The sequence below is a fragment of the Phalaenopsis equestris genome, unplaced genomic scaffold (genome assembly GCF_001263595.1).
Source record: "Phalaenopsis equestris unplaced genomic scaffold, ASM126359v1 Scaffold001307, whole genome shotgun sequence".
Lineage (NCBI taxonomy): Eukaryota > Viridiplantae > Streptophyta > Magnoliopsida > Asparagales > Orchidaceae > Phalaenopsis > Phalaenopsis equestris.
Window position 1 is genome coordinate 1,161,963 of NW_018165746.1, and position 13,568 is coordinate 1,175,530.

Consider the following 13,568-nt stretch of genomic DNA (forward strand, 5'->3'; position numbering starts at 1 on the left):
GGCAGAACTTGCTTCGGGGGGGTGGAAAAAACGGTTGGCAAGCAGAAAACAGCAAGGTGGTTGTTTCCCCGGTGTCGTACAGCAAGCAAACATGAGGGAGTGACGTGGGAGGGCTGCGCGTGGTGATGGCAGCAAGGATGGATGGCTAAAATGTTGGCGTTGGCAAAGATTAGGGGTTGGACAGCAGCAAAATGGCTGGAAAGGGTGGTACTGGGTTGCAGCAGCACAGGAAGAAGACATTGGCAATGAAGGGGAGAAGTTGCGACAATGACAGCAAGCTCGAATGAGGGAAAAGGCTGGCCGAGCAGCTGGACCAGCAGAAAACAGCTGTTCGGGTGGCAGCAGCAAGCGGGAAGGATGGCGGCAGTGTGGGGAACGCGTGGGACTACGAGACAACAAAGAGAGGGATGTCTTTGGGCTGCGGCAGTTATGGGGGATAGCAGGACAGCAAAGACGGACGGGGACCGCTAGAAATGAGTTGCACCAAGATGGGAGGTGGCTGGAAAGGATGGCAGCAGGTGTAGAAGGTGGCGGCTGGCAGCTGGAGTTGCAGAAAGACAGGAGTGCTGTCCGGTGGTTCCAGCAACGAGGAAAGGTGGTGGTGACAGCAAAGGGAGGGTTGCAGAGGATGGGAAATTCAGGATAAATATCTGTGCAGGATTGAATTACAGCCAGAGCACCATTCGATTCTTGGACGGTAGACACCACTTTGAACGAGTTACAGTCGGAGTACCTTCTCGCCTTTAAATACAACACTAGAAAGGGAACACCGGAAGCCGATGGCTGTCCTAACAGATACACAAGCAAAACTAAAAGCTTAAATACAAAAATCAAATATATGAGCCCAAGATAATTAGGATAGGGCCAACGACATAAAGAAAGGGCCAAATTCAAAGGAGGGAGCTGGTCCTATTCCCTATTGCATGGACAACCGATCCAGACAATGGAATTGTGAAGACCCTGCGCGTTATTAGCATGCTTCCGAGGCATGGGATGCGAGATACAAGAGCTTCTCCCGCTTTGGACACTGGAAGCACGAACTTTCGTGTTATCTTTTTAACTTATATTAAACTTCTTGGTATTTTATAGGTGTTATACACAAAAAGTATTTCATTTTTTTATATTCATAAAAAATTGCATTAATAGTTTCATGTTGATTTATTCATGCACATATTCATGTATATATTTATTTCTTTCAATTTCAATAAATTTCTCTCATATACTAAACCTGTTTGGAATATTAATAATAATCGGCATATTACTTATAGCACAACTATTAAAAATTTGAAAAAATGTATGATGGTATTTAAAGGTGTGTGTCGGAAAAAACCTTTTCAAATATTGATTAGCCGATAGACGAGCCCATAGACTAACTACTCTATAAGAATCATTAAAGATTTTTTTGAGTTTGTGTTTATCATCCTGATTTTAAGGTATATTGCAAAACTGATTATAAATATATAAACCAAGTGAAATTCCATAGCAAATGCTAATGGGTAATATTTAATTGAACTTAATTTGGTTATAGAGAGAAAGTAGAAAAATGTGAATTACATATATTATAAGCATAATCGTATTAAAAGTAACTTGCAGAACATGTGACATTACATTTAGGCACTATATTAATATTTCAGATATAATATATACAATAAATAGTCCCATTTTATTGATCATACTGCATGCACCAAGACATTATCGTTTATGCATTAATAGCTAGTGATTATTTGCTATGCTTGATTCGTCAAACTCACTTATTGATAATTTCATATGACAGCATCTATTAACTCCACGTTCTAATAAGTCATCCAATGAAGTCTCATCACAGGAGCCACTTTCTCAACATTAGCCTTATTTTTTTTATTTTAGTTTATGTATCAGTTCATTATAATTCTTTTATTTTTGAGTGATTTTGTTTTATAGTTGTTCTTTTAATTTTTTTATTTGTAGATGTTGCTCTATTCCCTTTTTAAACTGTAAATATAGCTTCTATTGATTTAATGAAATGTTATTTTACTTTCTGCTTATATTAGTATAAATAATTTATGACTACTTTTTTTAATAACTCCTCTATGTCCAAAATAAAATTTTATATTCCTTCATTATGTCCTATGTTGTTAAGATGTACAGTCTTCCAGATCCAGGATTGTGACACCTATGCCAACAATCGCAGCGAAACTTTTTGAAAATTGTGAATAAATCATATTTATTGGTTCGCAAAACAAATTTATTTCTTTACGTAGACAAACCCTGCATAAAATCATTCCACAAAAAAAAACATGGAAAAAAACGAAATAGCAAACGTATCTTAAGAAAATAATTATTGCCAAAAATAGAGATGCTTACTTGATCGAACTTTGTTCCGGCAGAACTTGCTTCCACAAAGGCATTTGAAGGCTTTGATTGGATGTGAATGATCATCAAAATCAATCCCATAATCCTGTAAATCACTTATAAGCAAAGATCTCCCACAAAAGACAACCATATGGAGACTTTAGCACAGCAAAGGGCATGTACACGAGCAAAGAAATATTTTTGCATGCCATTAATTCACGCATGCCCACATAGCATGCTAATTAAAGATTAGTGCAAAAATGAACGAGAGCCTGTGAAGAGAGCAATATGAATGCACACATTTAAAAAGTGATCTGCGAAAAACAAAGTTCTAGTCACATTAGGAAGCATACTCTATTGGCAGACAAACTTGACCGTGTTATTGGCCTAGAGTTGTCGGGTAATGCTAACTACTGCAGATATGTTCAATATATTTATGTGAAAAAAATTAGGAAAGGAAAAAAAGTGTATTATAGACTTGCGCAAATACTTTTGCAATACTTCTTACCACATTATTAGCTTTCAATAAGACAAAATGGAGTATTAATCGAGCAGAACTCAATCTGATGGGATAAAGCTAAAGATGTGATAATGAGTTATGTTTCCATGTAAACCTAAAATTGTAAACCATAGGTCAAAATTTGAATATAATAGAATATTAGAATATTTATATTCAGATTTCCATATTAATTGTTTTAATTTGCTTTTCTTTATTTTCCCTTTTCTTTTAATTTGTTTTTAATCCTGCCACCTTAACCAGCTGCCTCCTTCCTCCAGTTCACCTTCCAACCCCTCTCAGCCCCTCTCCCGCATTCACAATTGTTGTCCCTAGCCTCTGGATCCACTGGGCCAACCTCCACCGCCTTTGGGATACACTTTCAAAATGTTTGTTTGTGTCTTTGTGTTTGTTTGTCGTTTATTTCATGTTTTGAAGAGCCATTGTAACTGATTTCAAATTCAATAATAATATTTGTATTACTTTTGTGGTTTGGGCTCTCTTCTCTGGTATCCGCTTCCTTAATAGTAGATCATGTAATGGATATTTATACCCTTTTGCATCAATAAGATTTACCTGGGGTTCTATTCTAACATGGTATTAGAGCCACGGTTCTAACCCTAGAGACTCTAACCTAGCCATCAGTCACTTGCAGTCTTTCCCTTCAGGGTTCCTGTCGGCGGCGACCTGCAGCTTCTCCTTTCAGTCGTTGATCTAAGAAATCTGCAGGTTCTTCTTCCCGCAGTTCTTCAAGCTGCTGATCTCAGAAATCTACAGGTTCTTCTTCAAGTCGTTGATCTAAGAAATCTGCAAGGTTCTTTTTCTAGCAGTTCTTCCAGCTGCTGATCTCAAAATCTACAGTTTCTTCTTCCAGCAGTCCTTCCAACTGGCCTTCCTGCAGGTTCACCGTCCAGCTTCAAATTCCCATCCACATAAAAGATCCCACCTCCAGGTTCTCGTCTACAAAGAAGGTCCTATCGCCAGTATCACATTCTTCCAGCCGGTCAGAAGATCTCTTCTGGCAGGAAACCCTTTTTCGAGGTCATATACCTTCCCTCCAGCAGTCGAAACCTTATCTCAACAACCTAACATCTCGTTTGGCTCTATTAGAAAAATGGAGAACTCCTCGAGCACTAACCATCATCAGAAGGTGTTCTTGATTCCGCCATAGGATCAATTTCAAGCTCCATTCCTTTGTAGACCGGAGGCCAGGAACCTTCCCTCCAGCATTCGAAACCTGACGATGTCTTAACAGCTTAACATTTTGTTTGGCTTAATTGGAAACATGACAAACTCCTCCAGCATTGATCCGTCATCAGTGCAGACCCCCACGCCTGCCAAGCACACACGTATCATACCCCCAGCGTCCATGCGCCATGATGCTCTAGCTTCGCCCTTTTCAAAGATAGAACAAGCGGAAAACCCGCGTGAACTACCTAGTGCCCAAGCACCAGTACCAACGCGCCCATGCCAGCACATAATGCGGTGGTGCTCAAAGACGCAGGATTACGGTTTGTGATGTTTATTTTGTGTCATTTCGCCCCGGATGGTTATGGAAGGATACGAAACCATGGGGGGTTTTTGGGGACATCATTGTAGAATGTCATCAATTCTAAGTGTGAAGAGACATTTAGGAGAGTGTGTTAGGAATTGTGTGTAATTTGCTCGTGTAATCCAAGAGAACTCTTGGAGGAAGGAAGTCCAACATAGTATTTCCCCGATATTTTTCATTCATAAACTCTTGTTTTTGTTTTAATTCTTTTGATGAATAAAATGTTGTTTCAAAGCATGAGAAGCAAGTAGATTTCATTTTCTCCATTGAATTGAAAATCTGGGAACCTTGTGTTTAACATTGATGTTGTGATTAAACTGAAATTTCGCAGTAGTGATATTTTAACCTTATGCTATTCATTGTCTCTCAATCTGGCTAGTTGATTTCTTAATGTGTTGTGATCAAATTGTGTGGGAGCGAGCTAGAGGAACAATTAGGTTAACTAACACATATTTGGGAGAATAGGGATATTACTTCTAGATTAGCGTGATCGTAAAGGGAAATATGGAATCCTTGGAAAATCCACTTGATTTAGGGAACCAAACATGTTGATTTCTAAACCATACTAAACGCTTAGAAGGGGATAAGGAGGAGATATGTTCCTAATTGTCACCCATAATTTTATCACATGGTTGACATAAGGGGCCTTGCGGATTCTATGGCGTGCCCTTGGGGATGTTTGTAGCTGGAGGCTCGAGATTATCTTTCTACTACTAGTTTTCTCTTTTGCAGGATAAGAAACATCATGGCAATTTGGCGCATAACGATACTAGCCTCCTCAAAACTCAGATTTCTAAGATTCAATTCAAGGGAGAATCGTTCAATTGATAGAATACCTCACAATTATCACAATATTTACTTAGGCTTGAACCTTTTACAAAATGTAGAAATTATAAACTGTAAATTTATTAAACCTTTAATTTTTCGGACTGAGCCTAGGATTAGTAAACTAGAGCGTCACCAATTTTGGAAGATTAATTCATTCCTCGTGGGATCGACACACGGACTTAGATCAATATATTGTTTGAACGACAAATATTTTTGATTGATTATCGATGTTTCACAACATTTCAGGCATCAATGATAACTTCTCATACGCAATATAATCTTAGATAGGATAATTTGTGTAGCTTCTTAGTCTTCCTCATTGGATTCCTCTTTCCATGGAACTTCAAAGAAATGTGGATTCAGGTTAGGTTATGAGCAATCATGTGGTTACATAGTATTGTTATTTTGATCAGTGAATTTCTTTCCCCTATTACACACACGAAGTTCCTTTTGTCACTCTCAAGTTGGATGTTCTCAACAAGTGGAACATGAGAGACGAGATGGTTATAAGGATGTAGGATAGGTTGTGATGCTCTAGATCAGTGTAGGAAGTGGAATAAAATGTGATGACTCTAGAATAGTATCACAAGTTTGATATTGACCCGAACTCTCCCCTAGAAATATCGAGTTTAGGGTAGTAGGGTTGGTTTTCAAATAAGACAATATCCATGGAGCTATAATATTTTCTTGTAATAGGAGAATAACACTTGTATCTATTTCTATTAGAAGCATATCTAAGGAAGATACATTTGATGGATTTCAAGTTAAATTTTGTGCTATTTTGTTAGTAAATGTGAACAAAATAGATGCATCCAAATATTTTTAGAGGAAAATTGGATGGGATTCTGCACGAAGATATTCTATATCACAATATCGTGAGGAGTTTTAAATCCAAAGACTCTACTTGGCATTCTCTTAATGATATGGAAGACTGTGAGCATGGCATCTCCCCAAAAAAATTTTGGGATATTGTAAGAAAACATTATTTACTTAAATACTTTAAGAAGTTGTCTAATCTACCTTCCAACGTTCTCATTTTATTGTAGAAATTCAACACAAACTTGTATGCATGATACCATTCTTTATAATGTATGCTCCAAAGAAAGAGTTTAAGTATTCATTTCATTATCAGTTTTGAAAAATTGAATTTTTCATTAAAATTAAGTGGAAATCATGTTATGGAAATACTAAAAAATTGTGTAGTTGCAATTTTTTCTTTAATTAGAAATATCAAAATAATTCTAGTGTGATCATCAATAAAGGACACAAACCATTATATTACATTAATAATTTCCAGTTTTGATGGTCCCAAAACGTCACCGTGGATGATAGAGAAAATTATGAGGCTTCATAATGAGACAAATGGTAGACATGACAAGTATGTTTAGCCAATTGACAGGTTTCACATTGATAAAACTCTGACTTTTTATTAATAAATAGATGAAGATACAATTTTATAACAAATAAAAATTGAGATGACCAAGACGACAATGTCATAACAAAACTTGACTTTCAACAGATTCAAACAAAAAAAATGCAGGAACATCGGAATAGGATGGTGAAAAAGACACTTATGTGTTGAGAGAATAGCTTTCCTTGAACAAGTAAAACGTTTGATGCAGTATAAAAATATCAATCACATTTTTTGAATCCACCGCCTAAAATTCACAAGAGTTAGTGATTAGTAGCGCAGTTCAATTCATGAGTAAACTTGTTAATGAAAAGTAAGTTGTCATCTAACTAGGGAATATATAGCGCAAAAGAAGCTGGATATCTCTTTTACAACATTCTGGAGAGAAATCCATCGACCAACCTAACAAATTTGGAGTTGGTGAGCCATTGGTAGTTGGTGAGAACATGAATATCTCAAGTCATGTGATTAAAAGCACATGAATCAATTATTAAAGGTCCAAGTTTCTCATTATTAGCGAGATAGGAGGAAAAGATATATTGGTGTATCATCAAGCTAGTAGGATACTAAATTGTGCTCAAAAGAAATTTCTTCAACACCTCCAGTTGTTCCTTGGTGAAAGGGGCAAGGGTTGGCCAACATTTCAAAAGAGGTAGCAGCAAGGGCCTTGCTAACTTGCTCTTTTCACCCTTGACCAGGTTTCCAATATGCAAGTTTTCCATATAATTTGCAGCGCTTGTCATTTATGTGACCAAGTTTCTTGCAATGTTCACATACGGGACTATTGTGCTCTGGCTTTGACTCATGAAAGAAGCAGACAACGCTTTTAGTGTTAGATGAATCTACACTTCCATAATGAGCTTCACCCTACTTTCTTCTCTTCTGACTTCAACAAAGGCATACCTAGTGGAGGGAGAGACTTCAAGTTTATTTGGGGCAGCTGCAACAGTTTGAAGAAGCAGTCGTGAAGCTGCTACTAAAGAAACTATTATTCAAAAAGCTACAGAAGCTATTACAGAAAAAAAAAAATCAAAAAGTCAGACCGCAACTTTTTGGCAGCCACCGCACTTAGCCAATCTGGTTGAAAAGCTCAACTTTCAGATGCAGCCAAAAAGAAAAACTATACTACGTCACTGCCCCGCCACCGCAATGCTGCCCCAAACGCACCCTTCTCCCCATAATTCTTCCTCTGACCTCATCAAAGTTCTTATTTAGACCCAACAAGAACACTATCATCCTCCTATTCTCCACAACTGTTTTATACAAAATAGCATCTTGAGGGCACTTCCATACTCGTCTCATACATAGCTAATTGTAAACAGTACTCTGTAAGTTTGTTAAAGTATTGAGTCACACTTAACACTTCTTGGCGGAGTTCATACAGTTTTGTCTCAATCTCAAACAATTCTATAGTATTTTTGGTATTAGATTAAGCCTCACAAGTTGCTTCCCAAATTTCATGTTGTCTTATAGGGTCATAGAATTGAGCGACCAAAACGTGGTCATGTGATTCTGGATCTTTCATGAATGATGGTTAGGATTAGTGAGCTCAGAAACTATGCCCTCTCCTGTGAGATGTTCCTTGTTTCCTCTACCACAAATGAACATGAACAAGGATTGGGACCATTGAAGGAAGTTATAACCATTGAGTTTATGATTTGTGATAAAACGAGAGTTACGGGGTAGTCTATGCATAATATTTTATCTCTATTTCAAAACTGACCTTCAAGGTAGAACTAGATGTCCTCATCCCATACTTAGTCATCAACCTTATGCAAGTTTATGATTGGAAAGAATCCTGAATGTTGTGGTGTTGCTTGTTCAAGAGAGGAATGACCAGAAGAAACACACGGTGAGAGATGTCTGGAAGGTAAGCTGGTGAGGAATGTATAGATGGCCGGCAATAAGGCGGGAAGAAACCTCTAAAAAGCTAGTTGGAATAACTTCTTACGAGTGTTGCTTGCTACCGGAGGTGAGGGTCATTTATTGCATGATGTGACAATTGTCTGCTGCAGAAGGAACGTCGGCTACAGGAGGTGTGATGTGTTTTTTGTTCCAAAAGAAATGTTTGTAAGAATATATGCTCCAAAAGGAACATCTGGCCGCTAAAGAAACTTCTGCAAGAATGTTTACATGCAATGGTCTGTATGCAGCAAATGATATGGATGCATGAATAAAAACTTGCAAGAACAATGTCTGGTTGCAGGAATAAATGCTCTGTCGGTAGGTAGAATTTCGGTATTATCGGCTGCAGAGAAAGGCTCCGGTAAGGAGACATGCCTCTGTTGGAGGGGATCCAATGCAATGAGGAAGAAATCTAAGTTTTGCTTCCTTGTTCTGGTACTATGAAGAAAAATGGAGAAAATTATATTACCTTATTTCTTAATCATCAAATTACATCTCTTCTCCTTATATAATAAATCTAGGACAAATTTAATTCTACCATTACAACTTACCAAATACACAATAACCAACAAAAAGAAAGAAATACAACAAAATAAAAAAGGAATAAAAGAGAATAAATATAAATTAGGAAACTCAAAATTCTACAACTTAAGATGATGAATCCATGAAATCCCGATTGATCTTATATCCAAGTTCACTCAATTTCTCATATATCTAAGGAAAAAGAGCCACCACATGGCACAACAAGTCCGGTATGGGCATCTCTATCCATTTAATATAAAGTTGTGTCCTTCTTTCACATTTATTTTGGAGTTTTTAAGTTTATCCTCCTTATTTTTAAAAAAGTCCCATATCTTCATTTGCAATAGGGCCCCATACAATCTAATCCAATTTTAACATGACAACGCCTACACTAATTCTATCCAGACATGAACGCGAGTGTTGAATAATTAATCGAAGAGTGTTCTCAGATATAGTCGAGACGCACTTAACAACTTGAGCTTGCTCCTTTAAGAAACCTCAACCCTTTGAACTTATAAACCCTATTTGGAGTCATATACTCGGAGAGAATCTCTAGGATAGATATTTTCAATTAGCCTTTCAGTGATCCCGTTAGGCCTATTGAGTGCATTGACTAGTTGCAGTCAATCCTTAATTATATCACCCCACGAATCTTAAAAGCCCACAATAATCTTATTTTGGATGTTCACCTGGGTTAAACATCAGGCTTGTTTCACCAAATAGCTTGAAAGGTGTGCATGTATTTATTGTTGGCAACAGCAATCAACTATAATGAATTTTACAAAAATAAGATATCACTAAGTACAATTCAGTCACATTACTACACTATGTTTCTCTTGTCCAAAGAGATTTTCTTTTTTGACATCATGCATCAAACAATACAACTAATGCCAGTTAAACACAAATTTATTAACATGCAAAGAAGCTGATTAACTCGTCTTAAACCATCTCAACAGAAAACGAGGCAAAGATGTTAAAAACATGAATTAAAAAAGTAATGTAGGCGGTAGAACTCAAATAATAAAGAACAATTAACTCTCTCATTGCAATCTTGATTTTCAGAACAAAAAAACCAAAGTTGCAACTTCTCCTCTTTAGCCATAAGCAATGACGTATTCAGATGAGAAAAATGCAAGAATCTCATTTTCTGAATTGACTGAATCGTTTTGATCAAAATATCAAACAATCTAAATAAGCTTTAGAAACTCTTTCTCATTCAATCTTGTGAAGTTTGTAATTCGTGAAACTTTAAAGTTAGTTTGATTCATTCCATACAGTGTCTAGCATACTTTAAATTATAACACTATCAATTTTATTTCTTTCTATATTCATTCAACCAACCAACAGGATAAGTGCTTTCTGCTCATTCTTCCGTCAGGCATTTTGCAACTGACCTCCTGAGGAAATGATAATAATGACATCCTCAAACTCTTAGTTTAAACCCCTAAATAAAGTGTTCAATGAGGTAGCAGCCCTTGATGTAATATTTTCCATCAAGAACAATCGTATGCTAGAGAGCAAGAAGCATAAAACAAAAATTAGAAAAATTTCACCGCTAAAGCGCCTCAACAAATCAGTTCAAACTCAAATTATGGCGAAAAAGAAAAAATGGCAGGCATACAGTACGCTACCAAAAGTAAGGTTCAAATATTACACAGAAAAATAATAACACGCCACAGATAACAACATGATCACATGAAGCTACTCACCCATGTAAGCTCTTCCAAAGCTTCTACTTTTCTCGTAGTAAAAAAGGCTAGCTGCGTGTATAGATAGATGAAAAATAGCATGAGTTTAACTTCTACAAAGTTTTCAGAAATATTATTTGTGTAAAGCTTTCGAGTACTTGTTGAGGATGTAAATGAACATACATGATAATAATGATGATCTGGCGTCTCCCACTCAACGGGTACCTCAACCAAATTCGCATCAAAACATCTGCAACAATATAAGATACATCTCAAGCATCGGAAGCTAAAATGGACAATTAATCAATCATATTGATAAAGAAAAATCAAGATAAATAAATAAATAAATAAATATTTCTCAAGTCCTTTTGTGGTTTGACAAAACTGTTCGTTGGATTGTGTTGAATTGGGTTTATCAGTCAGCTCTCAATGGTAATCGAGTCGACAAGACTTGACTCGATAAACTTAGCTTTGTTTGTTGATTATTCTTAGTCTAGATATCTTCTATTGATCCCTAAACAAGGAATTTTTGTTAGCAAAACAATGCATGGTTATCAGGTTGATGGTGAATCATTGTAATCCGATTTGTAACTCACTCCCTGACGAGGCATCCCTTCGTGATGCTCTATTGTGATCCAGTTTTCAACACCGGATGTATATATATATATATATATGTATATATATATATATATACATATATATATAAGAGGTTTTTCTTAAGAATGTGCATCACATACCATGAAAGAAGATAAGAAATGTAGAATAACGACATCATTCACAAATTACAATAAGCAAGAATGAAAGAATATCTGGCAGAAAAAATCTCAGGTCATCAAAGTAGTCTGCGCTCAAATAATGTCAAATCAAAACATCAATTGTTTTAAGGTAGTTAATAAAATCTCTACACATCATCAGGTAATCCATATACATCTAGGCTCATAGTTCCACTTTACACTTTAATATGCACCCTCATCTAAGTGTGATGCCTGAACAATACAAGTTATACGCTAAATAATCTATAATGTGTCTGTTCATCAAGTAATTTTTAATCTTTCAGCATCTAATATCTTCAACCATATATTTCATTAAGTACCTTATAGCATATGCATATCAACTGTAAATAGTAGATCTTATGCATCATTAGCAATTCTGTAACACCAAATTTTTTAGTATCATTGATACTAATATTTTATTTATTTCAAGATCTTATGCATCTACTACCATGACCTCTTTCTTAGTACGTTTATAGCGAGTCTTCCATGCAATTTTCGGATCCATATTTTAACTTAACTAAGAATTTTCTGGTATAATTTTGAATGAGATGTAATTGATTATAAAATATCATTTCTTTATAGTAGGTTAATGATTTCAGATTTAAAATAAACTCTAAATAATCTACTTATGGACCAAGGTAGAGATATTTCATCAAGAAAAATACCTTTTTTAATGATATTTTGGGACTGTAAAATGCATTGATTGCAGATTGATGATCTTCTACTAAAATTCACAGAGGGCTTTCGGAGAAATGAAGCTGAACTATGAGAATAGGAAATCTAGGAAAGGATTAGCCCACCACTAAGCTATGACTAATTGAATACCATAGCAAGTCTCTTCTAAGAGGTTAGGCAGCATCTGATCGGATGGAAAGAAAAATAGTTTTTATCAAGAGAGATGAGTATCTATAAAACGATAGCCTTTCCTTCTCTCCCTTCATTATTTCCTCTAGCCAGCACTAACAACAAAAGCCCAGCCCCCTCAAGCATAAAACAACATATCAATCAATTTCTAACAACAAGATAGTGATATAATGGGCCATGCTAGTTCGACTTTAGAAATGAGTATTATGTTTAGGAAAGCCAAATCAAGCCTTCAAAACACACGCATCTCTCGTTTAAGAGATCCAAAACATGAAACATTTGAGATCACAATCAAGTTTGCTATCAAACCATAGATTTCAGTTTATAGAAGAATAAAAATTGTGAAAAAAAAATTCAAATGAATGTTGGCTTGATTTCTGACATATAATTATGAACCAATCAAAATCAAGAATTCATCAATAGTAAGGAAACCACAAATTAGGGAGGATCTACCAAGACTAATATCTATAGAGAAGAATTTAGAGCAGGCTAGATAATTTGAAAAGCTGTGTTAAGAACTATTTTTTTAATAAGTGACCCTTTAACAACATAAAATTACATTATGCACAACATAACCATCTTCCCATCATATAAATAGTGGCGAGGTGGCCATGGTCTTCAAGGAAAAGCAAGTTAACGAAGGTGTTTGTCAAAGCTTTCATTGAATAATCAGCTTCCAATAAATATTCATATGACAATTGAGTTATCAGCTTATCAAGAAATGATTAAGAAGTTCGATTGTTGGATTAAATAACAATGTCCATCAGAGCGTCTCGTTTTGTCGGTATGATCATACATAAAAGATCTCCTTCACTTTAAAAAACCTTTCCGAATGGGCATTTATTTTATAGAATGTTGAACGCCAAAATTAAGACCTGTAAAGAATATCAAGCTCCCGATTCAAGGGATAATGAAGCCTCGGTTCTACTTGCATCACCCTGTCGGCGCTTAAAAGGGGGAAAAAGTTAGTTTTTAAATGTTTGGGGTCGCCCGTAAGAAGCTGTCGGCAGCCGGAATCGAAATCCCGTGGCCCGCTTCGGAAGGACTTTTTAATTTACGTATATATATATAATTTTAGAAAAATATGAAATCAAACTGACCTCATATTTTTCACAGTTTAAATGAAAGAGCATTCTACCTCAAATCCTGTATCTATCCTGAGGGATAAACACAAGACTTGAGGATGAGGCTCGATCAA

At 36.1% G+C, this 13,568-nt stretch overlaps 1 protein-coding gene across 7 annotated transcripts in view; it reads right to left on the reverse strand.

Moving 5' to 3' along the window:
- Positions 1–13,568, reverse strand: part of LOC110033859 (probable inactive histone-lysine N-methyltransferase SUVR2) — a 39,161-nt gene that overhangs the window by 3,157 nt on the left and 22,436 nt on the right. For all 7 annotated transcript variants that reach the window (XM_020737991.1, XM_020737993.1, XM_020737996.1 and 4 more), the window contains 3 exons: positions 10,917–10,983; positions 10,755–10,805; positions 2,344–2,437 (listed from right to left, as the gene is read on the reverse strand). In XM_020737991.1, coding sequence (XP_020593650.1) covers positions 2,344–2,437; positions 10,755–10,805; positions 10,917–10,983 — 212 coding nt within the window. The remainder of the gene's footprint in view (positions 1–2,343; positions 2,438–10,754; positions 10,806–10,916; positions 10,984–13,568) is intronic.